The following is a 25,704-nucleotide window of genomic DNA, read 5'->3' on the forward strand; positions in this document are numbered from 1 at the left end:
CTACCCATGTTTTCAACAACATTATTAATGGAATTTCATCGTGTTATATGAAATAGCCTACATTTCATTTGCCTTTTATTCTACTGTGTGATTTAGGCCTATCATTTATCTTCGCTCATCAGAGCAGGTGACATGGGAGAATAAATGACATACGGAATTCTGGCCAATAGGTAAATAACATCGGAGAAATTGTTTAGATGTAAACAGCTGTCTTTCATATGTTAATTGCAGTGTGTAGGCTAGCTTACAGCCTATAAGACATTCAGACACCTCTCTCAAATCAAATGGGGGAAAAAAACGTACGGATTTCTGACACTTGATGTGCTCTGTTATATTCATTAATCCCTCTATGTTAATCACCTGCAAGTGCAATTCAAATGTAGAACTTGTCAGAATATCCATCGTTCATTGCTGCGCACCGAACCACTTCAGTGAAGAGGTTGTGTCCCATTGAAATGTATGACAAGCCGTTTACATTTTAATTTGACAGACTTAACACCTTAACACTGAGGTCATGTTCAGATCAGCATGGCAAGATACCATTAAGATACCAAGAATGCAATCTGTACATGTGATAAATGGATCATTGTAGTTAATAGGCGTAATATTCAAAAATAAACATTTTTAGTGGTGTTAACAAATTAGGTCGAAGCACTGGTTTCATCCTGATGACGAGTTCCAGTAGCAAATATGGAACTAGACTATAAATTATGCCTGACCATGCATTGTTATTGATTTTATTTGCCCTTGTCCCATAAATTATGTCAGGTGGTGACAACAGCCATGGCCACCGATAAGCCACTAGGAAATATGAACTCCTGACTTTCGTCTGAAATTTGTTTTTTGTGTGTTAATATCTGAAATTACAGTGTCATTTTCACAGATTGAAGTCACCTTTCAGATCAATAGATATGAGCCTGGAAGAAACCCTTGAGCGGCTTACCACAAAGTTCTGCTCCCTAGAAAGATATAACTCAATGGGCGGTCCTTGTGTTCTCCATGGGCGTGGTTTCCGCTAAACGGAGGGTTTGGTTGATTTGCAATCGATCAGTTGGAAAAGACGGGGGTAGATTTCCTAACTGTGGTAGAGAAATGTGATGTGCAGCATACGTGTTTGTGGAAGAAGATTGCAACGTTCCGGTTGATACAAGCATTGAAATTACTTGCTGTTGAGCGGACTAGTCCACACGGATAGCAAAGCAACCTCGAGTTCTCAAACATTATTTTCAAGTGTGTTTTCGATAATTCCTTTCGATCGGATAATTATAGAAGTATTACTTTGTCTTTGTTTTGCATTTACGCGCGGAAGACGCACAGATCGCGAATCTATTACTGACGATTTTAATGCAATTACGGACCACAGGAAGCCGGGAGTAAAGTAGAAAACAGGAGAGCAGAGGCCCGATTTCTCCGCATCGCCACAAATCCACCTCTGTTTCTGCCGTGGAGTAGGCTACTTGAGTCTCTCACAACCGCGACCTGGATGGATGGGTATGGGGAAAACAGGATTTTGTTACCCCGGGGCTGAGCGCCTCATCTACGCGTCATCATTTATCCTGCTGATCTTGCTCACTTTCTCAACCGTGGTCCAGATAGGTAACTGATTTCCCCATCGCTTTCTCCCTGTTCTTGTGGTTTTTGCCCCCTGACATGTCAGTGATAACACGACACTCCTTGTGTTGTTGAGCATATACTGTAGCCCATTAGATATTCAGATGCCTGCTTAAACGACACAAAAAGACTGCCCTGTTTCTTAAATCATACTTAAAGTAGGTTGTGAAATTGCAGGTAGGCTAATGTTAATGTGAACTAGACTAAAGTTGGAAGGAGTTTGGGTCGTAAAAGTATTCCTTCCGACTTTCACGTTCGTCCGGACTCTTGGCTGAGTTCGCACTGTGTTTAGTTCATCTACGTTCATTTACGTTCATCTGTAATAGGCTGAGACCACGAAACCTGACTGACAGAAATATTGAGCTAGGGATTTGTTTGCGGTGGTGTCAACTCCGATCACTGGCGTCTTAACATGTTAAAAATTGCGACTTTTGTTTCCATTCGTGGCGTCCACGCACTTCTCATGAGCACTCAGTTCCATGCGCCATTCCCATAAGCTAATGGTTTGCCTAGAAAAGTTACCAAGTCGCTGTTAAGACATTGTATCATGTCTAAGACACAAGTAGTCTAGATAGGATATGCCGGCCCAACATTTAATGAAAATAGAATAATGTTTTCTAAGTCTAAGATATTTGGAAAACGTGTCAGTTACATTTGAATTTACATTTCGTTAAATCTATTTCTTTTTCATCAAGATGCCAACAAGGATAAAGTGTCGGTCTAATTAGTCAACCTGTCATTGTTGCTTAATTTAAGCATTACGACAGCTTAAAGTATGACTCCGAAGTAGCCCACGCCCTTTTGATTTCCTTTAGCTTATGAATGCTGATCGATACCGTCAATCAGCCTTGTTGCATAGGGCAGCCTCTTCTGTGGAAGTGTTTCCCAGCAAACTTAACCCAAAAATGTTGTCCCTGATTCGTGAATAGTTCACTGTTACCAGCCTACACATTTTTGGTGGCCTGTTTTCTCTTGGCTCGGTGACAGCTGCTCCACTTCGGGTGTCCTGACCGTTGCCCGTGTTCGCGGCCATCACAAATGAATGGTGGATGGTATGCTGCTGGGTGTCCATTGAGTAGTCACACCTTCATAATTCATTTAACATGGATCCCCGGCAGCTGGACATGATAAGGTTTAAGTCACTGAGATGACCAGGCGGTCCAAAGCCACGCTTATCCATAGGAAAAATCCCCACCTGAAAACTAGGCTGTTGATTCAGAAAGATTTTAGTAGTATTTCAAGCATTGAGTGCCCGTTTCTACTGTGGATCCATGCTCATGCTCAGTTTGTATGTTGCTTTTGATTTGGGTTCATCGTTCTGCCCTTATTAGGCTAATTTATGTGTAGCAAGTAGCATTTTATACCATATAATTTCACACTTTTCAGCAGCTAGCCTCCAGCTTCTATAGACTATTGTCTGTTTTATGGTCATCCAGAGTTGTCTGATCTTGTATCCAGTACATGGTTTGAAAATATGTGTAGAACATATGTGTAGAACATCTATCTATCTGTACGTACGGATTTGTAAAATGCAGAGAACAAATTTCCTCACAGGATAACCCCCCATTCTCCTTTAAGTGCCAGTTTTATTGTTTTGATACATACACATATATAGCCTATAGCTAATGCCTCTTGAAAGTGAGGACATAGTAGAACCCCTTTGTGTCTTGATCAAATCCACAATTAAGAGGCATGAAAGATAATATAGGACATACCAAAGCTATTTAATAGAGGTTTTGCCACATTTTCAGTCTGTACTTCATACTTTTTCTTAAAGCTTTGTTCTCACTTAATTGGTTTACTGTTTTTAAAGACACATCTTTAAAAAACAAACAACAACTGTTGTGTAAGAACACAGTAGTAAAGGAACCCGGATTTGAGAAACATTCTTCTTTTAAATCACTGGATTGTTGAAAGGAGGAGCTCATTTCCACTCACACAGCCTTGGATATTGTATGGCTAACAAAGGATTGGTGAGGCACTGTGTTGAAGATGTCATTTAGATTCCGAGGCTCGTGGGGAAGACAGGACAAGGGGGGGGGGGGGCTAGGGGCTTTTTGAGAAAAGGGCTCTTGCTTGCCTGCTCCGCGGTCGTTAACATTCACTTCTGCACAAGGCGGAGGTCTGCTGACCCCACTGCCCTGGCCAAATTCCACATCTTGAAATTTCACTCCGCGACACCAGCTGGGGCCCTCTGGAGCTGAGAAGGTTTGCTCAGACGGCCACCCTGAGAAAATATTTCCAGCTACTTAATTACAACAAGGCCGCGCTGTGTGCGGCGAACGAGATGCCTCATTCATAGAGGAAGAAAACACAAATTAATTTTGGGGCCCTTGAAACAAATACCTTGTGTGCTTTTTCCTCTCTTTTTATGTTTTCATTGCTGGACTGGTTTTTAATAATCTGCCTGGAACAATAACACCAGGCACATTGTTCTCATTGCACTCTAAAGAAGTTGAAAAATGAATCCTATTTTAAAGCAAGTAAGAGCTGTTACATCTTAGATATATAACATCATACCACAAGGGAGTGACTCTCATCTACAGTACTTGCATGTAACCTTAGTGTATGAAACAGTAGTCATTAGCTGATTATAATATATTAATAAGCTAAATACATTCAAGGACACCAATTTAAACTGAAGCTTAAAATTACTGTTTATTCGGGGCAACATAGATTTCCTTGCCTCATTTATATATAAGTACCTTGAATTGGAGTGTCAGAATATCTGTGTTTTAATAGCAAATGTCTGAAAGTGAAAGCCACACTTCAAGCTAATTCTTACCCATGCACCCAGTATCACTCTCTCTTTTTTTGGTGGAATTATAATTTCTGTTTGCACCTATTTGTGCAGGTCAGGCACTGTGGATTTTGATGCTAATTCTGAAACCAATTAAGTGTCTGTTGTGCCAGTCAGGGGATCTAGCAACACAATTTGACAAGGCACTGAGAAATTCTTGCTCTGCATGTGACAGTTTGATTTTACACCTCTGCTGCCCCCAACTGGGGCCCTTCTGCCCCTTCTGCCCCCAACTGGGGCCATAACATAGAGCAGATCTATGTAGTACCCCTTGATGCACCACTCTCAGTCTTGATGAATCAAGCATGCCATGGGGGCTCCTCTTTTTCTGGGATGGAGGACCTCACCCCACCCTCCTCCACCCGTTTGTTTGTGTGACTCCTGTCAGGGTCAGGAAATATCCGGCTGCATGCTCCTTACCATGCTGATTCAAATAGGAATGTCAGGTGATGCTCTAATTGTTTCCAGCTGCCCATTGGTGAAAAACAGCTTGTGTCGATGATTTCTGTAAATTCGATTAGATGGGGGTGGAGGGGTGGGAGTGTGTGTGTGTGTGTGTGTGTTGGGGGGGGGGGTCCGATCAGGAAGATTCAGGAGGGCCGGTGCGCGCCACGTCCTGCTCACACATGTTGGTGATAAAATCCCTCCAGGCAGCGCTCAGGCTCGGTGGCATATGAGGTCACACGGAACCACCTGTGTTCTCCGTGAAAAGATCTTCTGTTTGGCTGCAATTTACAAGGCATGCCCACCAAACATGGTTACATCTGCAACGTGCTTGTTTTCTTTTTGCTCCACATTCTGGTCTCCTTCATTGGGCGCCTGGAGATGGATTGACGAATCCATTGAGATTCTTGCTCTGATAGTGGAATGTAAACACATCAAAGAGGATCTTAGTGATTAAGACCCAGCTCTCGCACTGGCCAGAACTGGAATTTGGCTGCTCAGAGGAATCCAAACTTCAAGTACTGGTTGTACTTGAAACCAGGTCTGATAAGGTGTCTTGGACTGGAAGTCAAGATTGCTTTTCTCTCCATTCCCTGTGCCTGATTCTTTCTGAGCCCACAAACTATTACATGTTATTAGAGAATATTGATCAACAGAAAGTATTGAATTGGCACGTTCTCCTATGGCCCTGCAGAATTCTCATGCCGCTATGAAATATAGATAGTCAGCCAAGTTTGACAGTAGATAAGTTCATAATGCAATCCCCTGCATTGGAGTCCTCAGCAGGGTGCGGCTTATTGGCAGTAGGAAGTCTACTTGGGGAGCGCTCACTGTGTCAGATGGGAAGATTAAAGGTGTGTTAATGGAGAAACAAGAGTGGCTATCGGATTAAAAATGCTCTCTTTTTTGTAATTGAATTAGGCAGTGCATTACGAAGTATCATTTGAAGGACCGGATGGAAAGTGCATAATTATCTATGCCTTAGAGAATCGAGTAGCCAGCCAGATATGTTGAGGAGGTATGAGTATAAATAGGTTACATTAGGCTAGACATATTGCAGAGATTCATCATCGCTACTCAGAGGAAATGTCCTGAAGTGACACCATAGCCAAAAAATGATCAACACTACGTTCCCACTGTACTTCAGCCAGTAGAATATACTACCTGTTGTTCTATAAGGTGACTTAGCATTTTCCTTCACAATTATTTAGGCTTGACTTCTCCATTATACCAAACTGTCAAAGCAGTGCTTCACTGTTGGTTAATATTCTGTAAAAACTTTGGCAATAGACAGGAAGTGTTTTTTTGTCTTGTCCCAAAGTCCTAGAACTTTTTTTGGCTGATGTGCTGATGGCTGAGTGCAAGATTGTTCCCATACCTGGAGTGTATAGTACTCAAACTGGGAAAAGCCCATACCTTGAGTGTATAGTACTCAAACTGGGAAAAGCCAATGGAAACTTTCAAGGTGCTGGCTTTTCTTACAACAGCTAGTAGCCACGCTGGGAAAGCGTCCACTGTTTGTCTCCGCAGAGGTGATAGTTTTATTAGGACTTCCTGTTGACCTAATTTGAGTTTCTTTACTTTATTTGGACCATATGCTTGAATCTGTCTCTAATGACATGCGAGGCCTGTGCATCTGTTTTGCCCTCTGAGAGAAAAAGTCAGCTTTAAACTTGTTAAATTATAAATGTTCCACTAGAACACTAAATCAATTAAAACATACAGCCAAAAATGCAGTGCAACCTTTTATTGTCCATTCTGAAGGTTTGTTTTTACCTTACTTTGTATGTGTATGTTGTTTTTTGAAAGATATAGCCAACATTATCAACTAATTCTTTATAGCATATCTGCTAGTATATATTTTAAAAAATCATCCAACTGAAGTATTGTTACTGATTAGAATAAAATCAGTGGCCACTGATGACCAAGTGGTTTCGTTGTTGTTTGTAACACCACCATGTATTTGTTTGTTCCAGAGGGTAGCCAAGTGCACAGCACTCATTGCCGCATCCAGAAGTGCACCACAGACTTCGTCTCGCTCACCACCCACCTGAACACGGCGCCGGATGCCTTTGACACAGAGTACTGCAAGGCGCTGCGGGCCTACTCGGCCTGCACGCAGCGCACGGCCAAGAGCTGCCGCGGCAACCTGGTCTTCCACTCAGCCGTGCTGGGCATCAGCGACCGCATGAGCCAGCGCAACTGCTCCAAGGACGGCCCCACGTCGCCCACGCACCCCGAGACGCCCGTGGAGCCCTGCAACTACCACAGCCGCCACCTCCACCACAACCAGCAGGCCTCGTGGCTCGGCGGCGTGGGGGTGGGCACCGTGCGGCCCCCCACCTACCTATTCTGCGGCCTGTTTGGCGACCCCCACCTGAGGACTTTCAAGGACCACTTCCAGACGTGCAAGGTGGAGGGCGCCTGGCCGCTCATCGACAACAACTACCTGTCAGTTCAGGTGACCAACGTGCCCGTGGTGATGGGCTCCAGTGCCACGGCTACCAATAAGGTCAGTCAGGCATACCAAGCCAGTCTTTTGACTTTCACTCACCTCTTTGATGTTTGCTTAAGGAACATGTACAGGGCACAAGACACTTTAAGTCTGGCTCTGACGCATTTTTAACCAAAGCGACTAACAACATGGTAAACAGTTTAAGTTTTAGAGCAATTCTCAACAATATTAGGACAATTTAAAAAAACATAAGAATAAGTACAGTAAGAATAAGTGCATCAGTGAGTGCTGTTTTTAACAGTTACGTGTCCGTTTAAGACGGCTGGTGAGTGCTAGGATCAGCAAGACTTGTTGTAAGTGTTGCTATGAGAGGAGATGTTTGGAGTTTTTTGAAAATGGAGAGGGATGTCCCTGCCCTTGTAGGAACTGGCAGATGAGAAAAGTTTGGATTGGCCTGAGCGTACCGGAGGTAGAGCTAGACGTCGTTCGTCTGAGGAGCGCAGCGGTCTGGAGGTAGCGTATGTCTGTATGAAGGCATTCAAGTAGGTGGGAGCAGAACCGGAGACTACTTTGTAGGCAAGCGTTAGAGCCTTGAATTTGATGCGGGCCGCCATAGGTAGCCAATGTAGCTGGATGAGTAGCGGGGTAACATGTGCCCTCTTGGGTTGGTTGTAGACCAGGCGCGCCGCCGCGTTCTGGATCATCTGAAGTGGTTTCACTGCGCAGGCTGGGAGACCTGTCAGGAGGGCGTTGCAGTAGTCGAGTCGTGAGATGACTATTGCCTGAACCAGAAGTTGGGTGGCATCTTGAGTTAAGTAAGTCCTGATTTTCCGTATATTGTAGAGTGCGAAACGGCATGACCGGGCGACTGAGGCAACATGATCTGAGAAGTTTAGTTGGTTGTCGAGAACAACTCCTAGATTTCTTGCAGTCCTGGTAGGTGAAACAGACAGACAGTTTATATGATATGATAATGATATGAAATGAACTTGTGCTCCGTGTAATGTTGAGAATTTGTGAGGAAGTGTTTACACTGCCTTCTGTCAACTGTGACAGTTTTCCCCATATAATATAAGACATTGAAAGGAAGTATGCCACACTGTTCTATAGCTATGCAGATGTGACTTCAGTTTAGTTACATGTATGCTTTACATGCAACAATAACTCTATAGTCTTTATTAATGCTTAATAACCATAGCAGTTGTTTAATTTGTAAATGTGTTGTTCCTTTTTGCAGTTGCTAGTAAGTCTTGTGAAATTCAACATGTTGTTGAGGAGATTTACAAAAATGTTTCAAGTTTGTCTACTTACAAGTAATCATAATGGATGTTATACAAACCATCTAGGGTACATTTTACATGAAGAATTGTCTTATTTAGACAGACATTCAAATTGCATTAATGTCTTTCAAGGCCAGTGTCCAGCCCGACTTGGGCGTGCACATTTTTGCCCAGATTTAAAGAGAGACATCTGAAGTGCGGCCGCTTCCCCGAAGTCATATGCACTGCATAAAAAGTTGTAAATCAGAGGCTGGGTTGGCAGATTTCCCAACAGATTACCCAATTTCCAAACTCTGACCAAATCTCCACAGGTGCAAGCTAAACAAAGCAACCAGCAAAGAAAGAACTTGTGACCAACACTTGTGACCAGGCGGTCCATGAAATCCTAATTTTATTAATGAATACATATAGCATTTTACTTTGGTATGACCTGTAATGAATTGAGTTTAAAGGAAGCCTTTGCTGTTAGTTTCAAGCTAAGGGGAGGCAGAAGACATGACCCAAACTGGATTTTAACCGACTTACCCGAAATGCACATAGAGATATGCCGTTGTCTGTTGTCAGTGAGGTGGATGAGGACTTTTGGAGCCTGGGAGGGAGACGTGTCCTTCACAAAGATGTCTTTGAGGATAAAATACTGGATTGTTGTTTTCCTCCAAAGTTGAAATTGTCTGAGGCCATGTGATGAAAGCTTGAGCTTAATGAACAGGGAGTCTCAGTTGACCTTATGACTTGAGAGGTGGAAGACTATTATTAGCCATTAGCACATAATTATTAGCACACATATCTCGACTTCGGGCTTTTCAGATTCTTGCCCCTAATGGCCGGCTAGTCGTCACTTTTCATCCATGTCATCTGGGGACAAAACTGGCATTCATTGTCTGCTAATGTAGCACCACACTACTCATTAACCAACTGCCATATCCTCCTCTCATTGGACAGTGTTATCTCTTACTCACTCTCTCTTCTCACACATTTTTCCCCAACCAAACATTATTGAATTTCATTACAATGTACTTTGTGCTCAAACAGGCAAACTACATTAAAGATCCGTCAGTGTGAGATGAAGTTAAAACTAGCCATGTGTGGCATGGGGAAATTGATCAGAGCTTTGTAGCTAGCTACCCAGCTCACCCTTCAAATAATGTATAGTCAAAAAGGTTGCCTCAATGCTCAAATTAGCTTGCCATTTGTAGACAAAGCTTTCTTATTTCGTGTTTCAGAGGTTAGATTTTTAGGGTTTTATTTCTGAGGTTAGGCTGTACTCCTTAAAAACATTAGTTCCTGTTTTTTTGATCTGAAGCTGTTTGGAGTCTAATGGGGGTATGGGTTATTTACTGTTGAATGTGCATGTTTGTATATGTGCCTATTTTGCCTTGAGCAAAATGCACAGATGATAAACGATAATTTTTGGAATCTAGAACTGTACAGAATATATTCTGTGTCCTTGAGATGGTAGATCTATGACCAATGTCTTTCTTCCTTCCTTCTTTCCTGTCTTTTCTCTTTTCGTTCTTTCTTTCTTTCTTTCTTTCTTTCATTCAATCATAGTTAGGTAGTTGACCATGTGGTAATCTTGCATTCAATGTTTCCAGATGGACATATAATAAATAACACATCCTTTCTTCTTTCAGATCACAATCATCTTCAAACCCTACCAGGAGTGCACTGACCCGAAGGTGTACCAGGCCGTGACGGACGACCTGCCAGCTGCCTTCGTGGATGGCACCATCAGTGGCGGCGATGGCGAGACCAAGAGCCTGTGGGTGATCGAGAAGTCCGCCGGTCACCACGTAGAGATTCACGCCGCCTACATCGGCGTGACGGTGATCGTGCGTCAGCTAGGCCGCTACCTAACGCTGGCAGCGCGCGTGCCTGAGGAGATGGCCATGGCCTTTGACGACGAGACGCAGGACCTGCAGCTGTGCGTCAACGGCTGCCCGACGTCCGAGCGCATTGACCGCGACGGACACCTCCCTCTACCCTTACAGCAACCTCTACTGGAGCCACAACAGCAGCAGCAGGAGGAGGCTGGGATGAGGCATCAACAGCATCACCATCACCATAACAACCACCACAACCACCACAATCACCACAATCACCACCACCAGCAGCAGCAGCAGTACCAGCAGCTGCCCCGGCCCAATGCCCAGCGGGCGGCCTACTCCCTGGACGCGGCCATGGCCAGGTGCCGCGAGCAGCTGGAGGTGCAGGACATCTACTTCCACTCATGCGTGTTTGACCTGCTCACCACCGGCGATGCCAACTTCACCATGGCCGCGTACGACGCGCTCAGGGACATGAAGGCACTGCACCCCAGAAAGGAGCGCTGGCACATCTACCCGCCCTCGGGTGCCGCGCGGAGCCAAGCGTCACTGCTGCCTCTGCTGGTGGCGCCCTGTTTAGTTGTCACCGCTTGGCTTTAGTGGAAAAAAAAAAAATAAGCGTGTGAAAAAAACTGTATCATATTGATTGGGCTGTTATTTTTTTTTTTTTAAATGATGGTACTATGATAATGGCGTGGTGAAGCAAAGCAACAACAGACAAAAAGTGTTGATGTATATACTGTGCACAAGATGAGTCATACTCTCTTGATCTTAGTCGTGAAAAACGAACTTTCTCTCTCTTGTGACTGTACATTTTGTGTATATTACTTTTTTTTCTCTGAAGACCTGGATGTAGTCATTTGTTGTGTGAATTGTGTGATTTTTTTTTTAATACCTCAAGATGGAGGACGTTTTAACAGAAGCACTTTATTTTTTAATTTTTTGCAAGAAAAGAGAACAGCAAAAAGCAAAAAAAAAAAAAATACACCTGAACAAAACAGTGTTTCCTTTAAGCAAGCCCAATCACCATGGAACAGCTTGGAACGGTATAGAAACGGTACTAGGCCTCACCCATATGACTCAGCCGAACAGTTTTCAAATACGAGTGCAATTTGTTATTTTTGAAAGTGGACAGGGTGGACAAACTTGGGATCTCAGCGCTGGTAGAATACTGCTCTTCACAGTGCTTTTGGCACGCACACAATGTTTGACACTAACTTCACATGTCTGGACTTCTTTGCCTTCTGGTGCAACACCTGAACATGGTACTTGCCCGGTACATGATCCATGAGTGACTACAGAGGGTTTCGCCCCAGCCCTGTTCACTAAACGCTCCGTGTAAGATTGATTATATCTCACTCTGTTTAGATCTAGATGTTTCTATCCTCTCTCTTTGATCAGTGCAGCTGGCAGTTGCGATGGAACCAACAGCAGCAGCAGCAGGATAGCATTGACACCTACTGAGTTTATAAACATCGTGGGCCCACTGAAATTATGCTTTTATGACCTGAATATAAAAGTTGTGGTTGTTGAAAGTTGTAGGAACAGCTGGCAGTGTGGGCGCGATCATGAGGATTGAATAGTCTGAATGATTGTTGGATGAACATTTATATGCTTTACATTGTGCAAATACGGATGTGTTTCTAGCTTGATTTGCTTGATGGAGCTGATCTGGAGTCTTATTTTAGATGCTCTTCAGCATGTGAACTTGCAGAAATCAGTAAACAGAAGCAGAGAGTTCATAGAGATGACATGTTTGGTCGTAACTCCAGAGTGATTCTCTCTTACCAAACCCATGTTTGTATCAATGAAACTGGAATCCAGCACTAATGAGACCGCTCTCCTCTGCTAGATCAAGCCTCCTGGTAACAACCCACAATGTACAGTACATGCAATCATAAGTTTGGGGGGTTTTTGTATTCATGGTACTACTCTTGATAGATCTGTGTGTCTTCACCAATGTCTTCTCTCAGCAAGCGGCACTGACGATCACCTTATAGATATCGGAGGATTGATTAGATTAATTGGCTGTTTGGTTGATTGGATCCCTTCTTTTTTGCTAACCAAAGACGAACTTACCTGAACAAGAGGAGAATCACAGTGGAACACATCTGAAGTACAGATGAATATTTTGTGTTTATGTGTGTGTGTGTGTGTGTGTGTGTGTGCCTGTGTGTGTAAATCCAGAGCATGTAGAGGTGTGACTTGGATCTGATTTCTTTTATGTTCCGATAGCTCATTTACATTGATATGAATGTCCTCCTCAGTGCAGCTTCCTTAGTCTGTCGCTCCCGCTCTCCCCTTGCCTCTCATTCTCTCTCTCTCTCCCTCTCTCTTTCTTTCTCTCTCTCTCTCTCTCTCCCTCTCTCGCCTGCTTAGTGTTGATGGAATAACATTCACAGCAACAGCAGCAGAAACCGATTTCTAGAGATGGGAGACACTTAAGGGAGGGTTCATGACAATTATGGTTTCCCACACTCCTTCCTGCTCTGGAGTTTGTTGCAACCCAGCAGCACCATCTATGAAAGGAATTTTTTGAAGCCGGGTACGAGATGCCAAAATATTCCCAAAAGGGGCCACTCGTGTAACATCCCAAACTCCCTTTTATCACATAATCACCTTCTAAAAAAGACATTGCTACTGTAGATTTTTCTTTCTTTTGTTTTGCAACTACTGCCAGTGCTGAAGAGCTGCTACCATACTGTGACAAGTGTAATAGATTGTATTTAGAACACTGGGAGTTTGACAGGAGGTTGGTTATCAGAATCAGAAATATTTCAATGTGAGGTGGGATATTTATGACCCGAACAAGGCCTTGGAGTGCAATCAACTGCAAAGTTAAGCCTACATCCTGTGTTAAGCTTTCGTTAGCATTTGACTTTGTGATCTCTTTTTGTCGTGAGTGAATATGAGTTTTTGTTTTGTGAAGAGTGACTGCTCAATGTTGATACTTAAATTATTTATAAATGTAGTGTCTTGTTAGAGAAAGTTAAGCTCCATACTCTTGCTGTTGGAAAAAATGTTTCAGATGTGATTGTACTGCCACCTAGTGGACCACCCTTGTTACATCAGTGTTTTAGTATTGTACTGGATGCGGTGAAGAAAAACTGATAAAAGGAAAACGTGTGTTTTATTTAAAACAATAAATTAAAAGTACAAAATAATTGTAAGTCCTTTTTTGCATTGCAATTAACATTCACTGTTCAATTATCAATCCACAATAATCTACTGATGTCACTCCATTTACAATGTATTGAAGACATTAGTGTGGAACATGCCTTTGGTATAGGACTATGATTATGACTATGAAATTGATCTGTCTGCATAATTGTGTAGTTTGGAGATTCCCTTGTGTGAACTAATTAGAAAATACATGTTACATTCACATTTTGCATTTACAATGTATCAGGTTCAGAAAAGAATCCCCAGACTGATTGACTACAAATGCAGTAGATTCCCACATAACGACCTTTCTAGCAGTTGCAATTGCCAGTGTCTCCAAATGATAACAAAAGAAATAAAGAAACAAAGAAAACACACAAACATATAAAAACAGAACCTTTCATAGGCGGTTAGTGGCATCTGCCTGACACCTGTGAACAGTATCTGCTCTGTCCTGGATAGTGTGTGGTGTGAGTGGCATCAGATATCCCAGTGTGCTGCCACCACACCACACACACCTGTGTGCCCCACAGACAGACGCTGCAGCTTCACCATCAGACCCAACGTCTCAGAGAAATTCTCTTCAGTAAAAGACACACACACACACATATATATACACACACAAACCTTAGAGCAAGGCAGCATCTCTTCTCATGCAGAAAACTGTCTCTTTAGAGGTAGTGTTCTCTTTGGGGTTGGTACTTTACTGTTGCCACCTTCAATATTCATGGAAAATATTCTGAAAACCACAAAGAATACACAGTTTGTGTTAGTGGTGATGGCATGGGGTAGGGTACTACCTATTCATCACAAAGGACACTTTGAGTCGACAGGAGGAAAACATTTCATAATAATACAGCATATTATAGAAGTGATTAGAGAATATTACCACTTTATAACCGCTCGTGCTGTCATCAAGACGTTAAAAATGGTGATCTTCAGAAGAATGGTTCTAAGAGCCAGGACAATCAGATGGTTTGTCTGCGCTCTTATACCTGCTGAATGAGACACATTTCATAATAATATATCAATGAATATCTCAGGTATAATTTATGACACATAATAAACTGTTTTCATTTGATAGATGATAGTGGAGAACACTAGACATTCATTACCTTCAGATATGCTGGATGAGCTGGTTAGATACTCATAACACTGGGTGGACTCTTGTCCTGAATCTGAAGACAGAGTTCCCCTTAGTCATTTCTCATAATACATCCCCCCACATTATAATGAAAGGTTCATGAAGTGTTCATGAAGGTGACTCACCTGAAGTCTTATTGGGAAACACGACATATTGTGTCTGTGTGACTTTAGCCATTCTTCTGTGGCTCACAAAGCAGATGTAGCTGTCCCACTCACTGGATGCCACCGATATCACAGACATGGCTGTCAGGGTGCCATCCTCATCTTTCATCAGGTTGAAGATAGCAGGCCGAGGTCGTCCTCCGGTGCCCGGCGAGATCCAGGCCACCTCCAGCTCCCCGTTCAGGATGGTGCTGACCACACACACTAGGATGGTCAAGCCCCCTGTCGTGCCTGACCCAGGCCCTGACAGGTGAAACGGAGGAGAGAGAGTGGCTAGCAGCTCACCCTCTGCCTGCACTGTAGAAAACAACCCATGTTACACAAATGAATTAGCATGCTAACATGAATAAACATTTTAAATAACTATATTAATTAGAATAAGCTTTTCATACCATCCACATTCATAAAAATAGTTGGCACATATCACCAACCAACCCTAAGGTAATCTATGGTCAGCTTTTAACTCTTCAAATTAACATGTCTATCTTCAACCAGGTCAACGGTTCAGTTGATGAAAGGTCTTTTAAAATCTATATCATGACACCCTCCTCAGGTGTCTCGTGCTGTTCTGCCCCGCGGGGACGTTGGCCTGGTCACCCCCCGGCTCTACTCACTTGTGATGATCTGAATGGTCAGCAGGTGGAGAAGCATGGTGTGGTGCCAAAGCATGGTGCAGTGCCAGACGGCCCCGTGGAATGAGCAGCGCCGTGTGAAGGATTAACCCCACTCTCGCTCTCGCTCACGTGACTTCTCACCCGCCACAGAATCTTTCCACTGTCTGTGTGTGTGTGTGTGTGTGTATGTGTGTGTCTCTCTCTCTCTCTCTCACTCTCTCTCCCTGTGAGAGAGTGTGTCTTTCTCCCTCTCTTTCTCTCCCTGTGTGTGTGTCTCTCTCTCTCTCTGTCTTTCTCTCCCTGTGAGTGTGTTTGCTTGTGTGTTTATGTGTGTGTGTTGCCCCCCCCCCCCTCTCTCCCTGTGAGTGTGTGTGTGTGTCTGTGCGTCTGTGTGTCTGTGTGTGTTTTTTGCTTTGACAAGATATATGACGGGGGATTTCACCAGCATAGCTCTCAGTTACCTTTGCTCTTATGGGCACCTAGAGTGTACATAACCATCTTGAGATGAATAACCCCTTTGCACCAAATGCATTACAGTAGCTGGAGACATCTTTATTTGCATTAACAACATCAACTCTTTTCAAGTTGTTACTATTCTACATTCATTTAAGCTTATAGAAACTGTATGTAGAGGCAGTGGTGCATAAGGTTGTAATCAGAGAAAACGATACACTGTGGGTTGGTGTGCTGTTAAAAAGATTTACCACTTTGATGGATTTCACAAATGAATTGTGTTAAATCGAGGATATTTTTGTTGCCAGAAATTTGATAACTGCTATGAATTATTCTTATTTTTTTTTTGAGGACAGAAAGGCTGTTCTAATCCTACCCTGCAAACACATCTGTGGTATGCCTGTTACTTTTGAGGTGTGTGGTTGATGATATGATCGTTAGCTCACAGAAGTCTGTACACCTGTTGCATTTGTTGGTTTGATAACTCAGACACATGTTCATCTTCTAATGACCGAGTTCTGTTTGTAACACACAACTTTATTGAAATATTACTGATCTAAAATGTATGATGTTGCAATTATGTCCTGATCATGAACCATAAAGTATGTGTATCAACATTTCCGTTTGAAACATCCAGCTCTTATCCTCTCTGTTTCAGAGAAAGCAAACCCCAGAAACAAATAATAATAATAATAATAAAAAAAAAGGCAACCAAGTTGGTCAAAAGAGGAGCTAGTCAAGTGAATATATCAAGAGTTGTGTTTCAGCATGAAAGCCATTTGTTCTCTGAAGCCTGTTTTTGTGCCGGCACTAGCCTGCCATTGGCTGTTGCTGGCTCTCATTTGCATACAGGGCACAGGAAGGCGGCAGCAGCTGCAGCGTGCCTGGGAATTGTGGGTCTGACACATGAAAGGGAAAATGAAAGCTGGCTGCCACAGGAGACGAGCAGGCCCGAATGATGCAGCTGAAATTGAGGTAAACACGTCGCAGTCGATAAAGAGACCACCTCTGTCAAAAGGGCAAGTCTTTTTATTCGCCTTCGACTAGGTTTCTGCGTGTGTATGTGTGTGTAAGAGAAATTATTAATTGCGTGCTTTAAAGGGTACATCCGCTTGGCGTTTTTTCAGTGCTGACAGTAGGCTGAGAGACACTAAAGCAGACAAACACACTCTCTCTCCCTCTCTCTCTTTCTTTCTCTCTCTCTTTGTGTGTGGCACAGCCATGTGACTGAGCTGATCCCTCTGTATTAACATCAGGGCAGGAGCTCATGCAGGCTCATGTTACAGATACAATGTGATCCATCTCTTTATATACACATAAACTGTACCGCCTGAGAGTTTTCAACACAGAGAGACTCTGAGCCTGGACTCAAACTGTACTGTCCCTGTCGAATATGTTGGCTGATTTTGCATAAACCGTTGAAATCATAAATGTTGATAATCAGATGGCTGTTAGAAGGGTGGGACTAAAATGATGTCCTTTGCATCCCTCCAGGTATCTCTGAGTACTTGTCAGGATCTTTCCGCATCAGGCTGCGTTTGTCCCTTGACTGCAAAGTAACAGAGGTCTTCCCTGGTTAATCTTCCATCATGTTATTGTTGGTTTTTGCCTTACTCCCCCTGACTGTATTTGGCACGGACCATGCCTCCGACTCGAAGGACCAGGCGGACGAAAATGTCCACACAGCCACCAATGGCCTCCCCTTCCCGTGGAGCAAGGTCAGGCTCCCAAACTACATCGTGCCGATCCACTACCATCTGCTCGTCCACCCCAACCTCACCACACTCCACTTCATCGGCTCGGCCAAGATCGAGATCGACGTGAAGAACAACACCAACTGGGTGGTCCTGCACAGCAAAGGCCTCAACATCACGTCAGCCACCGTGCTGGACGAGAGCGAGGCCCACCTATCGGACCGCGTCCTGCCCGTGCTGGAGTATCCCACCCACGAGCAGATCGCTATCTTCTCGCCCAAAATTCTCACCTCCGGGGAGAAGTACTTCCTGTACCTTGAGTTTGATGCTCCGCTGGGCAGTGGGTTCTACGGCTTATACAGGAGCACATACAAAACTAAAAAAGGAGAGACAAGGTATCTTTACAGGTGTTGTTTGTTCTGTGTGTGTGTGTGTATGTGCATGTGTGTGTGTGTGTTTGTGTGTCGAAAAGAACAGCTAACGCATGGCAGTAATCTACCTCTGTTCGTTGTGTATTTTAGGGTCCTGGCCTCCACGCACTTTGAGCCCACCTCTGCACGCATGGCCTTCCCATGTTTTGATGAGCCCAGCTTCAAAGCCAACTATTCTATTAGGATAAGACGGCAGAACACTTATATTTCTCTTTCAAATATGCCCATTGTAAGAACATTTTACTATCTAAAGTAACATGCTGAATTCTGTAAAATACACTGTGACAAAATGGATCTTTAGTGACTACACTCTTTCTCCCCCTCATAGGAACAGACAGTTGAATTGCCCAATGGTATTCTGGAAGATCGTTTTGATACTAGTGTGCAAATGAGCTCCTATCTGGTTGCTTTTATTGTATGTGACTTCAAAAGTGTCACCCAAAGGACCTCGTCTGGAGTGGAGGTAAGAGCATTTTTTTTACACAGTAGTTTGGAGGTCCGCTTTGCTCCAGTGATCCCAAAAGACTTTCTAAGCATAGCAAATCATGAGATATCAAGTTTATGTAAATACCATACATAATTTGGTTAGACTTTATATCAACTGCCTGTGTTTACACTATGTTGCTATACAAGTCTGGTTAAGTCTTTCTTGGTTAGCCATAACTCCGTCAATTTATCATCTAGATTACTCTCTCCATTCCCACCCAACTAGCTCCTCACCTCATATGGACCTCAAAATAACACGTAACCCTAACTACCACCTCACTGCACCTCTAAGACCACTTTGAGTTGTCAAGAGTGCAGTCACAGTGCAGAATATGTTACACATTGCAAAAGGAATTAAATGAGAAAATTAGAATATTAATATTTTACTTTTATTTGTTGTCGTCCCAAAGGCATCTTTCTTCATAATGACAGAGTTACTACTTGATTCCCATTTATATATCTACAAATTCTGTGGGTGTATTGTTGCAGAACAGGAGACTGTAGAAAGAGGAAAGTTTGCATTGTTATCATCTCCTGCTTGTGTGTGATAAATGAATGGGACCTTACTAAAGAGAGTGCCTTCGATTTTTGGATCATAGAATTCTTTGGCCTTTTGGTCCCTCATTTAAGAGTCCCAACAATCATGCAACAGTTATCTATTGCTGGGTATTTGTTGGCCTTTGTTGTTTTCCTTAGTGGCCCATTACTGTGGGAGACGTAAGCGTGTGTCTCCTTTCCTCAGGTTTCCATTTACGCTGTTCCAGACAAGTGGCACCAAACCCATTACGCACTTGAGGCTGCAGTGAGGATTTTAGAGTTCTACGAGAAGTATTTCAACATATATTACCCCCTGCCCAAACTGGGTAGGAACACTCTTTCTACTCTTCTCAATACTTCAGAAGCACTTTTTACTCACTCTTTAGATTTTTCGCAGGGGCGCAATTTGGCCATTATCAGTCTAAATAGCTCCAGACCTGTATTTATTCAATATGTGTCATCATAGTAGATTATTTTAATTGTATGTGCTACTTTTGTGCTCTTTAATTGAAATGGCAGACATAGTGCAAAGTCTAACTGATGCTACTTTAACTAGATGTACCGCAAAGCGGTACAAAATATGACTGCCGCTCAGTCCTGCACATTTTCTCCGCAAAAAAATAAATCACGCTTGTCAACTTGTCTCCATCTCCTACTCCCTCCCTTACTCTTGCAACTTGTGTGTATGTAAATGAGTGTGTGCATGTGTGCGTTTGCTTTTGTGTACACACACACACACAAAAACAAAACACACATGCAGGCAAACACACACATAAACACACACACACACACACACAGACACCCTATTACCCCCCCCCACACACACTCACAAGTGAACATACACATGCACACACACATGCACAGACACATAAAACACACACACACTGCAGGCAAGCAGACAAACATGTGCGCACGTGCACACACATACACACACACACACACACACACACACACACACACACACACCATTACCCCCCACACACACTTACAAGCAAAAAACACACAGAGAAGCACACATATACACAAAAGCAAACTCACACATGCACACACTTATTTACAGTTACGAGAGTAGGGGATGGATGGAGTAGGAGATCGAGACAAATTGACAAGCGTGTTTATTTTTGCAGAGAGAATATGCAGGACTGAGCGGCGGTCATATTTTGTACCGCTGTGCGGTACATCTAGTTATTTAAGACGCTGTTTTTAACCTCTATTGCTTGATACCCATGGCTGCATGTTAGATTTGATTGCCATACCGGACTTTCAGTCAGGGGCAATGGAAAACTGGGGTCTGAACACTTACAGAGAGACAGCCCTGCTTTTTGACCCCGCCACCTCATCTGCCTCTGACCAACTCTGGGTTACCATGGTGATTGGACATGAGCTAGCCCATCAGGTTTGTGTACTGCACATCACACTGTTAAAGAAATTGTTTGTTTGTTGTAAACGTGATGTTTGTATTTAGAATTAGACAATAGAATAACGGTTAACATTACACATCACAATATGAAAAGTATTCATTTATAGTACCCATTTAAATTGTGAATATCAATCATAAATCTGCATCACTGGTAAGATGCGTTTTTCAGTGGTTCCTTCTCTTATTCACACAGTGGTTTGGAAATCTGGTTACCATGGAGTGGTGGAATGATATCTGGCTGAATGAGGGATTTGCCAGATATATGGAATTTGTCTCAGTTGATGCAACATACCCAGAGCTAAATGTGGTGTGTGATTATATATATATATTTTTTTTAATTTTGATAATGTTTTGTGGATATGTGATGAAACTAGTGACAGAGATCCCATATTATTTCAGGAGGACTACCTGCTGCATACCTGCTTTGCAGCCATTGGGCGAGACTCTCTCAACTCTTCTCGACCAATTTCCTGCCCAGCAGAAAACCCCACCCAGATCAAAGAAATGTTTGACACAGTCTCTTATGATAAGGTATAGAATGTATGATGTCTGTACAATGTTTGGATAACTAGCATGGCTATCATCCACATCAGGCCTAAACAAGGGAAAGGTGCTCATGGGGAACATCTTCACAATAGAGCTTTTTGTCTTGTATATTCATCAAATGAAGTTTGTTGGCTCCTTGCTAAGGTTCTAGATGTGCCCTCACCTGACTCATTCCTGTCCTGTGATTGGTTGTCTCAGGGTGCATGCATCCTTCACATGCTCAGACATTTCCTCTCTGATGAAGTGTTTCAAAGTGGCATTGTCCGATACCTGAGGAAATTCAGGTACAAGAATACCAAAAATCAGGATCTGTGGGACAGCATGGCCAATGTAAGTTTCTCTTCTTATTTTTAAAACCAAATAAATATTTATTTTCATACAAATACTTCATTAGCTGAATGTAACTTAGGTGATTAATGTTGTGTTTATAGACATGCTCAGAAGATGAGTTCACATCTGGAGAATACTGCTACACCAGCACTCAAGCAACAAAGAATGCAGTACATATCTACCTATTTAGCTATATCTATCTATTTAGGAAGAAATGCAGTTTTGGTTAATTCTCACCTGTACCTGTTCTGTGTGTCCCGCAGTATCGCTATGCAGGAGAGCATATGGACCTAAGGACCATAATGAACACATGGACTCTACAGAGAGGGATCCCACTGGTGAAGGTTCACCGGCAGGGCTCCAAGCTGTACCTCACACAGGAGCGTTTCATTAAGACCAGTCATCCTGGAGATCCCCAATGGGCTTCCCTGCAGAAAGAGTAAGGGAGGTTTTTACCAACATGAGATGGACTAACTCACACTGTTTTATTTGTCACAGATGAATAAATTATCTTGCAGCATCAATCTAATGAGGGATGAGATGTGTCTCATGCTGAAGAACATTCTACAATGAGACTACTGTGTGGTAGACAGAGTTGTGTGTGATTCTATATGCAAGCAAAGAAAATCAATACATATTTATTTCATGTTATCTTAATTGCAGCTTTCTTTGGCATATCCCTCTCACATACAAAACAAGCCATTCAGGACACAACATGAGGCATTTATTAGACACAGAGTCAGGTAATTACTCTTCCATCACATATGAAAACAAACAACACCTACAAAGAAATCTTTGTAGTATCTTAGTCATATCTCTTGGACTACGTCACCAAACCATATCCCTGATCTCCCTCAGGTGTCCTGGACATCGACGAGAGTGTGGACTGGGTAAAGCTGAACACAGACATGAATGGATACTACATTGTCCACTATGAGGGGGACGGCTGGGAGAGGCTGAGCACACTTCTAAGACACAACTTCACCGCTCTGAGTCACAAGGACCGGGCCAACCTCATTCACAACTCCTTTCAACTAGTCACGTGAGACTCAAGTTGTATCTAGCTTAAACTATTCTAAATGAACAGGGGTACATATTTAAACTTCAACGGTACAATGTCATGTCTGCTGTTTTGATTGGTACTTTTTTTGGTATTTGACAAGTAATCCCTCAATATGTTGAATGCATGGCTCTAGCATTCTTTTGACTCTATTTTTCTCTCATCCAGTGCAGGACAGTTGTCTCTTGACACCGCCCTTGACTTGATCACTTATCTGAAGTCTGAGAACCACAATGTCCCACTCATACAAGGCCTTGGATATCTGGAAACCTTCTACAAAATGATAGAAAAGAGGAGTCTCCCAGATGTCACTCAAAATGTGAAAGTAAGCCTCACAATCCTCACAGTCTTAATATATCTGGGACCAGTAACCTGTATCACACACATCTCTTTGCCATGGTGGTAAAACAGTATGTTGTGGTGGTGGGTGGCAGGACTTCATCTTGCAGTTCTTCCAAGGAGTAATTGACAGGCAGATGTGGAATGATGTGGGGTCCATCTCGGACAGGAGGCTTCGCTCTGAGGTGCTCACCCTGGCGTGTGATCTGGGCTACCCACCCTGTCTTGAAAAGGCTAAACAGTTCTTCAGTGACTGGATGAAATCCAACAGCACACTGAGGTGATTGTGAGCTTTAATTGCCCATTGAACAACTCCAAATGATTTATCACAGAGATATATTTGACTATGCTAGTTTCACTATATGTCATTCTCTCTTTAGATTATGACAGTATATACAGTATATATATATATATAAATCAGCAGTACATATTCTCATATTGATACAGAATATTTAGTAATATCTGTGTGTACATTTCTCCCCTCATCTGACAGTATACCTAGTGATGTGGTTGAAACAGTCTTCTGTGTCGGGGCTCAAAATGATGAAGGCTGGGAGTATCTCTTACAGCAGTACACTACATCCATGTCAGAGGCTCAGAAGGACAAAATCCTCTCAGCTTTGGCAACCACCAAAGATCCAACAAAATTGATCAGGTACTACAAGTATATTTTGCAGCCAGCCTAGCCCATAACATTGACATCAATAAACATTACATTAACATTAAATTAGCAGCAGAATAAATAGTAGAATAAAAACAATAACCATAAACATATAAATCACAACTCTGTAAGAATTAATTAGTTAGATATAATGTAAGCAGATAAGATAACAGATATTTGACAGTGAACAGTAACGAGCATGGTAACAATATTGTTATTATTATGCACAGAATCCTGTACCTTGGCATGGAGGGACAAGTCATCAAAACGATGGATCTGCCCTCACTGATTATCAATGTGGCTAGAAACCCCAACGGTCATATTTTGGCATGGAACTTTGTGAAGAAAAACTGGAACAGCCTGGTGGAAAAGTAAGTGACCGATTCAGGATTCCGCTGCCTCTTGACCAAATAGAGCTTACCTTCTACAGAGTGTATAATTGCATTGCCTTAGATAACCTAACAATGATGATGATCAGTGACATTACCATGGTTTTGCGCTGCATGTTGAAATTGTTGTTATTGGTAGGGTCTTTCTGACTGAGATACAGTAAGTGACAAATAATTGATTGCTTACTGTCTTAAGTCCAGTTGTGATGATATTCTAACCAACACAGTCACACAGTTGTTGAACTAAACAATGACTATGACATTCTATTTGGTTTGGTATTTATATAAAGATCAAACCTAAAGGACCACACTTTTACAAGCTAATCATGCCACTGCTGTAGTCTTTTTGATTACACAGACTTTGATAAGGCATTACCTCTTTTTTAAACCACATCCTCCTTCAGGTTCCAGTTGGGGTCGTTCAGTATTAGAAACATTATAATTGGCACAACATCTCAGTTTTCGTCAAAAGAGGAACTACATGATGTAAGTGTCCTTTTTCTTATATTTACTGCGGAAATAACACAAGCAAATGCAAAGTACTCTCATGACACCTTAATCAAAACCTAAATCATACCCTTTTATTTAATTAACAGATCAAGGAATTCTTTGAATCCATAAAAGACCAATCATCCCAAGTACGTGTCACCCAGGTGGCACTGGAGAACGTGGAAAAGAATATCATGTGGTTGGACCGGAATTTGGAAACTCTGAGGGCCTGGCTGCTAAAAACATTGAAGACATTACAGAAAAAGGACTAAATCTCATTTAAAAGCAACTTCATTGAGATCAGATCTCTGTACAGGTAGGCCAACTGTCTGGCCAAAATCTGCAGCGCACTGAACATATTTAGTAGCGCACACAAGCACACATCATTTTTAAAAGTATTTTATGATTGCTATTTGAATTCAATCTAATGATAGATTATGGCTTTCATCCTGTATCATGTAACAATTGTTTGCAGGGGCATTGATGTTTTCAAAAGAATAATGCTCTTGTGATGCATTAAGCTTTTATGCCAACACACATTTGACTTGAAAAGAAAAACAAAAAACTGAAAAAAAATTGAAAGACTTTATGTGGTAGTCATCTCCTAGCAATTTGTGTGCATTCTCTTCTGGTTCTAGGGTATGGCCTAGGCCTACCCCAGTCTGGTGCCAGTGAGAGCATAGCACCCTCTAGTGGTTAGATGTTGATACATCAATACAGTAATCCACACAAAATAACATATGGATAGGCTACATAGTAATTAAAATGAATTCATTTGGAGAAAAAACAAATCGGAATCTGTTCTCATGACATAAAATATTTTCAACTGTTCAATGCTGAAAGTAACATTGCACAGACAATATTTCTGTTCATACCATGGATTGTAAAAATAAACTAAAAACAATTATAAAAAAAACCCTGTAACGACCATGTGTAGAATTGGTATTAGAAAAACTGATATTACTGGTGACTATCACAGGTGTTTCTTCATTTTCTGCAGGAGCATGTGTCATGATAAAAGGCCTATTCTTCTGCAGGCCAGATATAGGCTTTGTATTTTACTTATGGGTGTTGTCCAGTCACATCTGGTACAGGGACACAGTATCCCACAGGCAGCAGGTTGCTTAGAGAAAATACATAAAAAAAAAAAAACTTTTGTCATGGGGAAATTGAAAGCATGTTAGGCCTGTGTGTGTGACCTGCTTGCTCTGCAAGAATGCCAATAGGCCACATAAAGTTATGTTGTCAATGTCTGCAAGGCCGTAGTCATGATCTCAACATTGGGGGGGACCAAATCTGTGGTGGGGTCTGAGGGACCCCCAAACATTATGTCAATACATTTCCTACCATGCAAAAATATTATTAAAAA

General features: G+C 42.4%; 2 protein-coding genes across 3 annotated transcripts; both read left to right on the forward strand.

Moving 5' to 3' along the window:
- Positions 1-1,059: 1,059 nt before the first annotated feature.
- Positions 1,060-13,558, forward strand: rgmb (repulsive guidance molecule BMP co-receptor b). The gene is made up of 3 exons (XM_076270011.1): positions 1,060-1,596; positions 6,832-7,367; positions 10,225-13,558. Exons 1-3 carry the CDS (start codon positions 1,488-1,490, stop codon positions 11,014-11,016), a joined length of 1,437 nt encoding a protein of 478 aa, XP_076126126.1. The 5' UTR covers positions 1,060-1,487; the 3' UTR covers positions 11,017-13,558.
- Positions 13,559-16,846: 3,288 nt separating this feature from the next.
- Positions 16,847-25,249, forward strand: erap2 (endoplasmic reticulum aminopeptidase 2). 2 transcript variants are annotated; one of them, XM_076269961.1, is made up of 19 exons: positions 16,847-16,928; positions 17,448-18,042; positions 18,169-18,307; positions 18,407-18,541; positions 19,307-19,427; positions 20,343-20,497; positions 20,715-20,828; positions 20,921-21,052; positions 21,266-21,397; positions 21,499-21,567; positions 21,661-21,836; positions 22,061-22,140; positions 22,256-22,439; positions 22,626-22,782; positions 22,892-23,076; positions 23,290-23,451; positions 23,688-23,828; positions 24,251-24,332; positions 24,443-25,249. In XM_076269961.1, exons 2-19 carry the CDS (start codon positions 17,543-17,545, stop codon positions 24,605-24,607), a joined length of 2,829 nt encoding a protein of 942 aa, XP_076126076.1. In that variant the 5' UTR covers positions 16,847-16,928; positions 17,448-17,542; the 3' UTR covers positions 24,608-25,249. The 2 variants fall into 2 exon arrangements, with proteins under 2 accessions (XP_076126076.1, XP_076126077.1); XM_076269962.1 differs by having other exon boundaries at positions 16,889-16,972.
- Positions 25,250-25,704: the final 455 nt, after the last annotated feature.

The sequence above is a fragment of the Alosa pseudoharengus genome, unplaced genomic scaffold (genome assembly GCF_046254945.1).
Source record: "Alosa pseudoharengus isolate Yale_2024_CS ecotype anadromous, Long Island Sound unplaced genomic scaffold, YU_APseudo_1.1 YU_APseudo_1.1_scf_6, whole genome shotgun sequence".
Lineage (NCBI taxonomy): Eukaryota > Metazoa > Chordata > Actinopteri > Clupeiformes > Clupeidae > Alosa > Alosa pseudoharengus.

What these genes read in the sequence shown, in the direction of transcription:
- rgmb (XM_076270011.1), top strand. Translation starts at nt 1,488, where the DNA reads ATGGGTATGGGGAAAACAGGATTTTGTTACCCCGGGGCTGAGCGCCTC. An exon ending in CTCAACCGTGGTCCAGATAG is followed by an intron (nt 1,597 to 6,831) that starts GTAACTGATTTC and finishes TGTTTGTTCCAG; the next exon opens with AGGGTAGCCAAGTGCACAGC. An exon ending in GTGCCACGGCTACCAATAAG is followed by an intron (nt 7,368 to 10,224) that starts GTCAGTCAGGCA and finishes TTCTTCTTTCAG; the next exon opens with ATCACAATCATCTTCAAACC.
- erap2 (XM_076269961.1), top strand. Translation starts at nt 17,543, where the DNA reads ATGTTATTGTTGGTTTTTGCCTTACTCCCCCTGACTGTATTTGGCACG. An exon ending in TTACCCCCTGCCCAAACTGG is followed by an intron (nt 19,428 to 20,342) that starts GTAGGAACACTC and finishes GCTGCATGTTAG; the next exon opens with ATTTGATTGCCATACCGGAC. An exon ending in AAATCCAACAGCACACTGAG is followed by an intron (nt 23,077 to 23,289) that starts GTGATTGTGAGC and finishes CTCATCTGACAG; the next exon opens with TATACCTAGTGATGTGGTTG.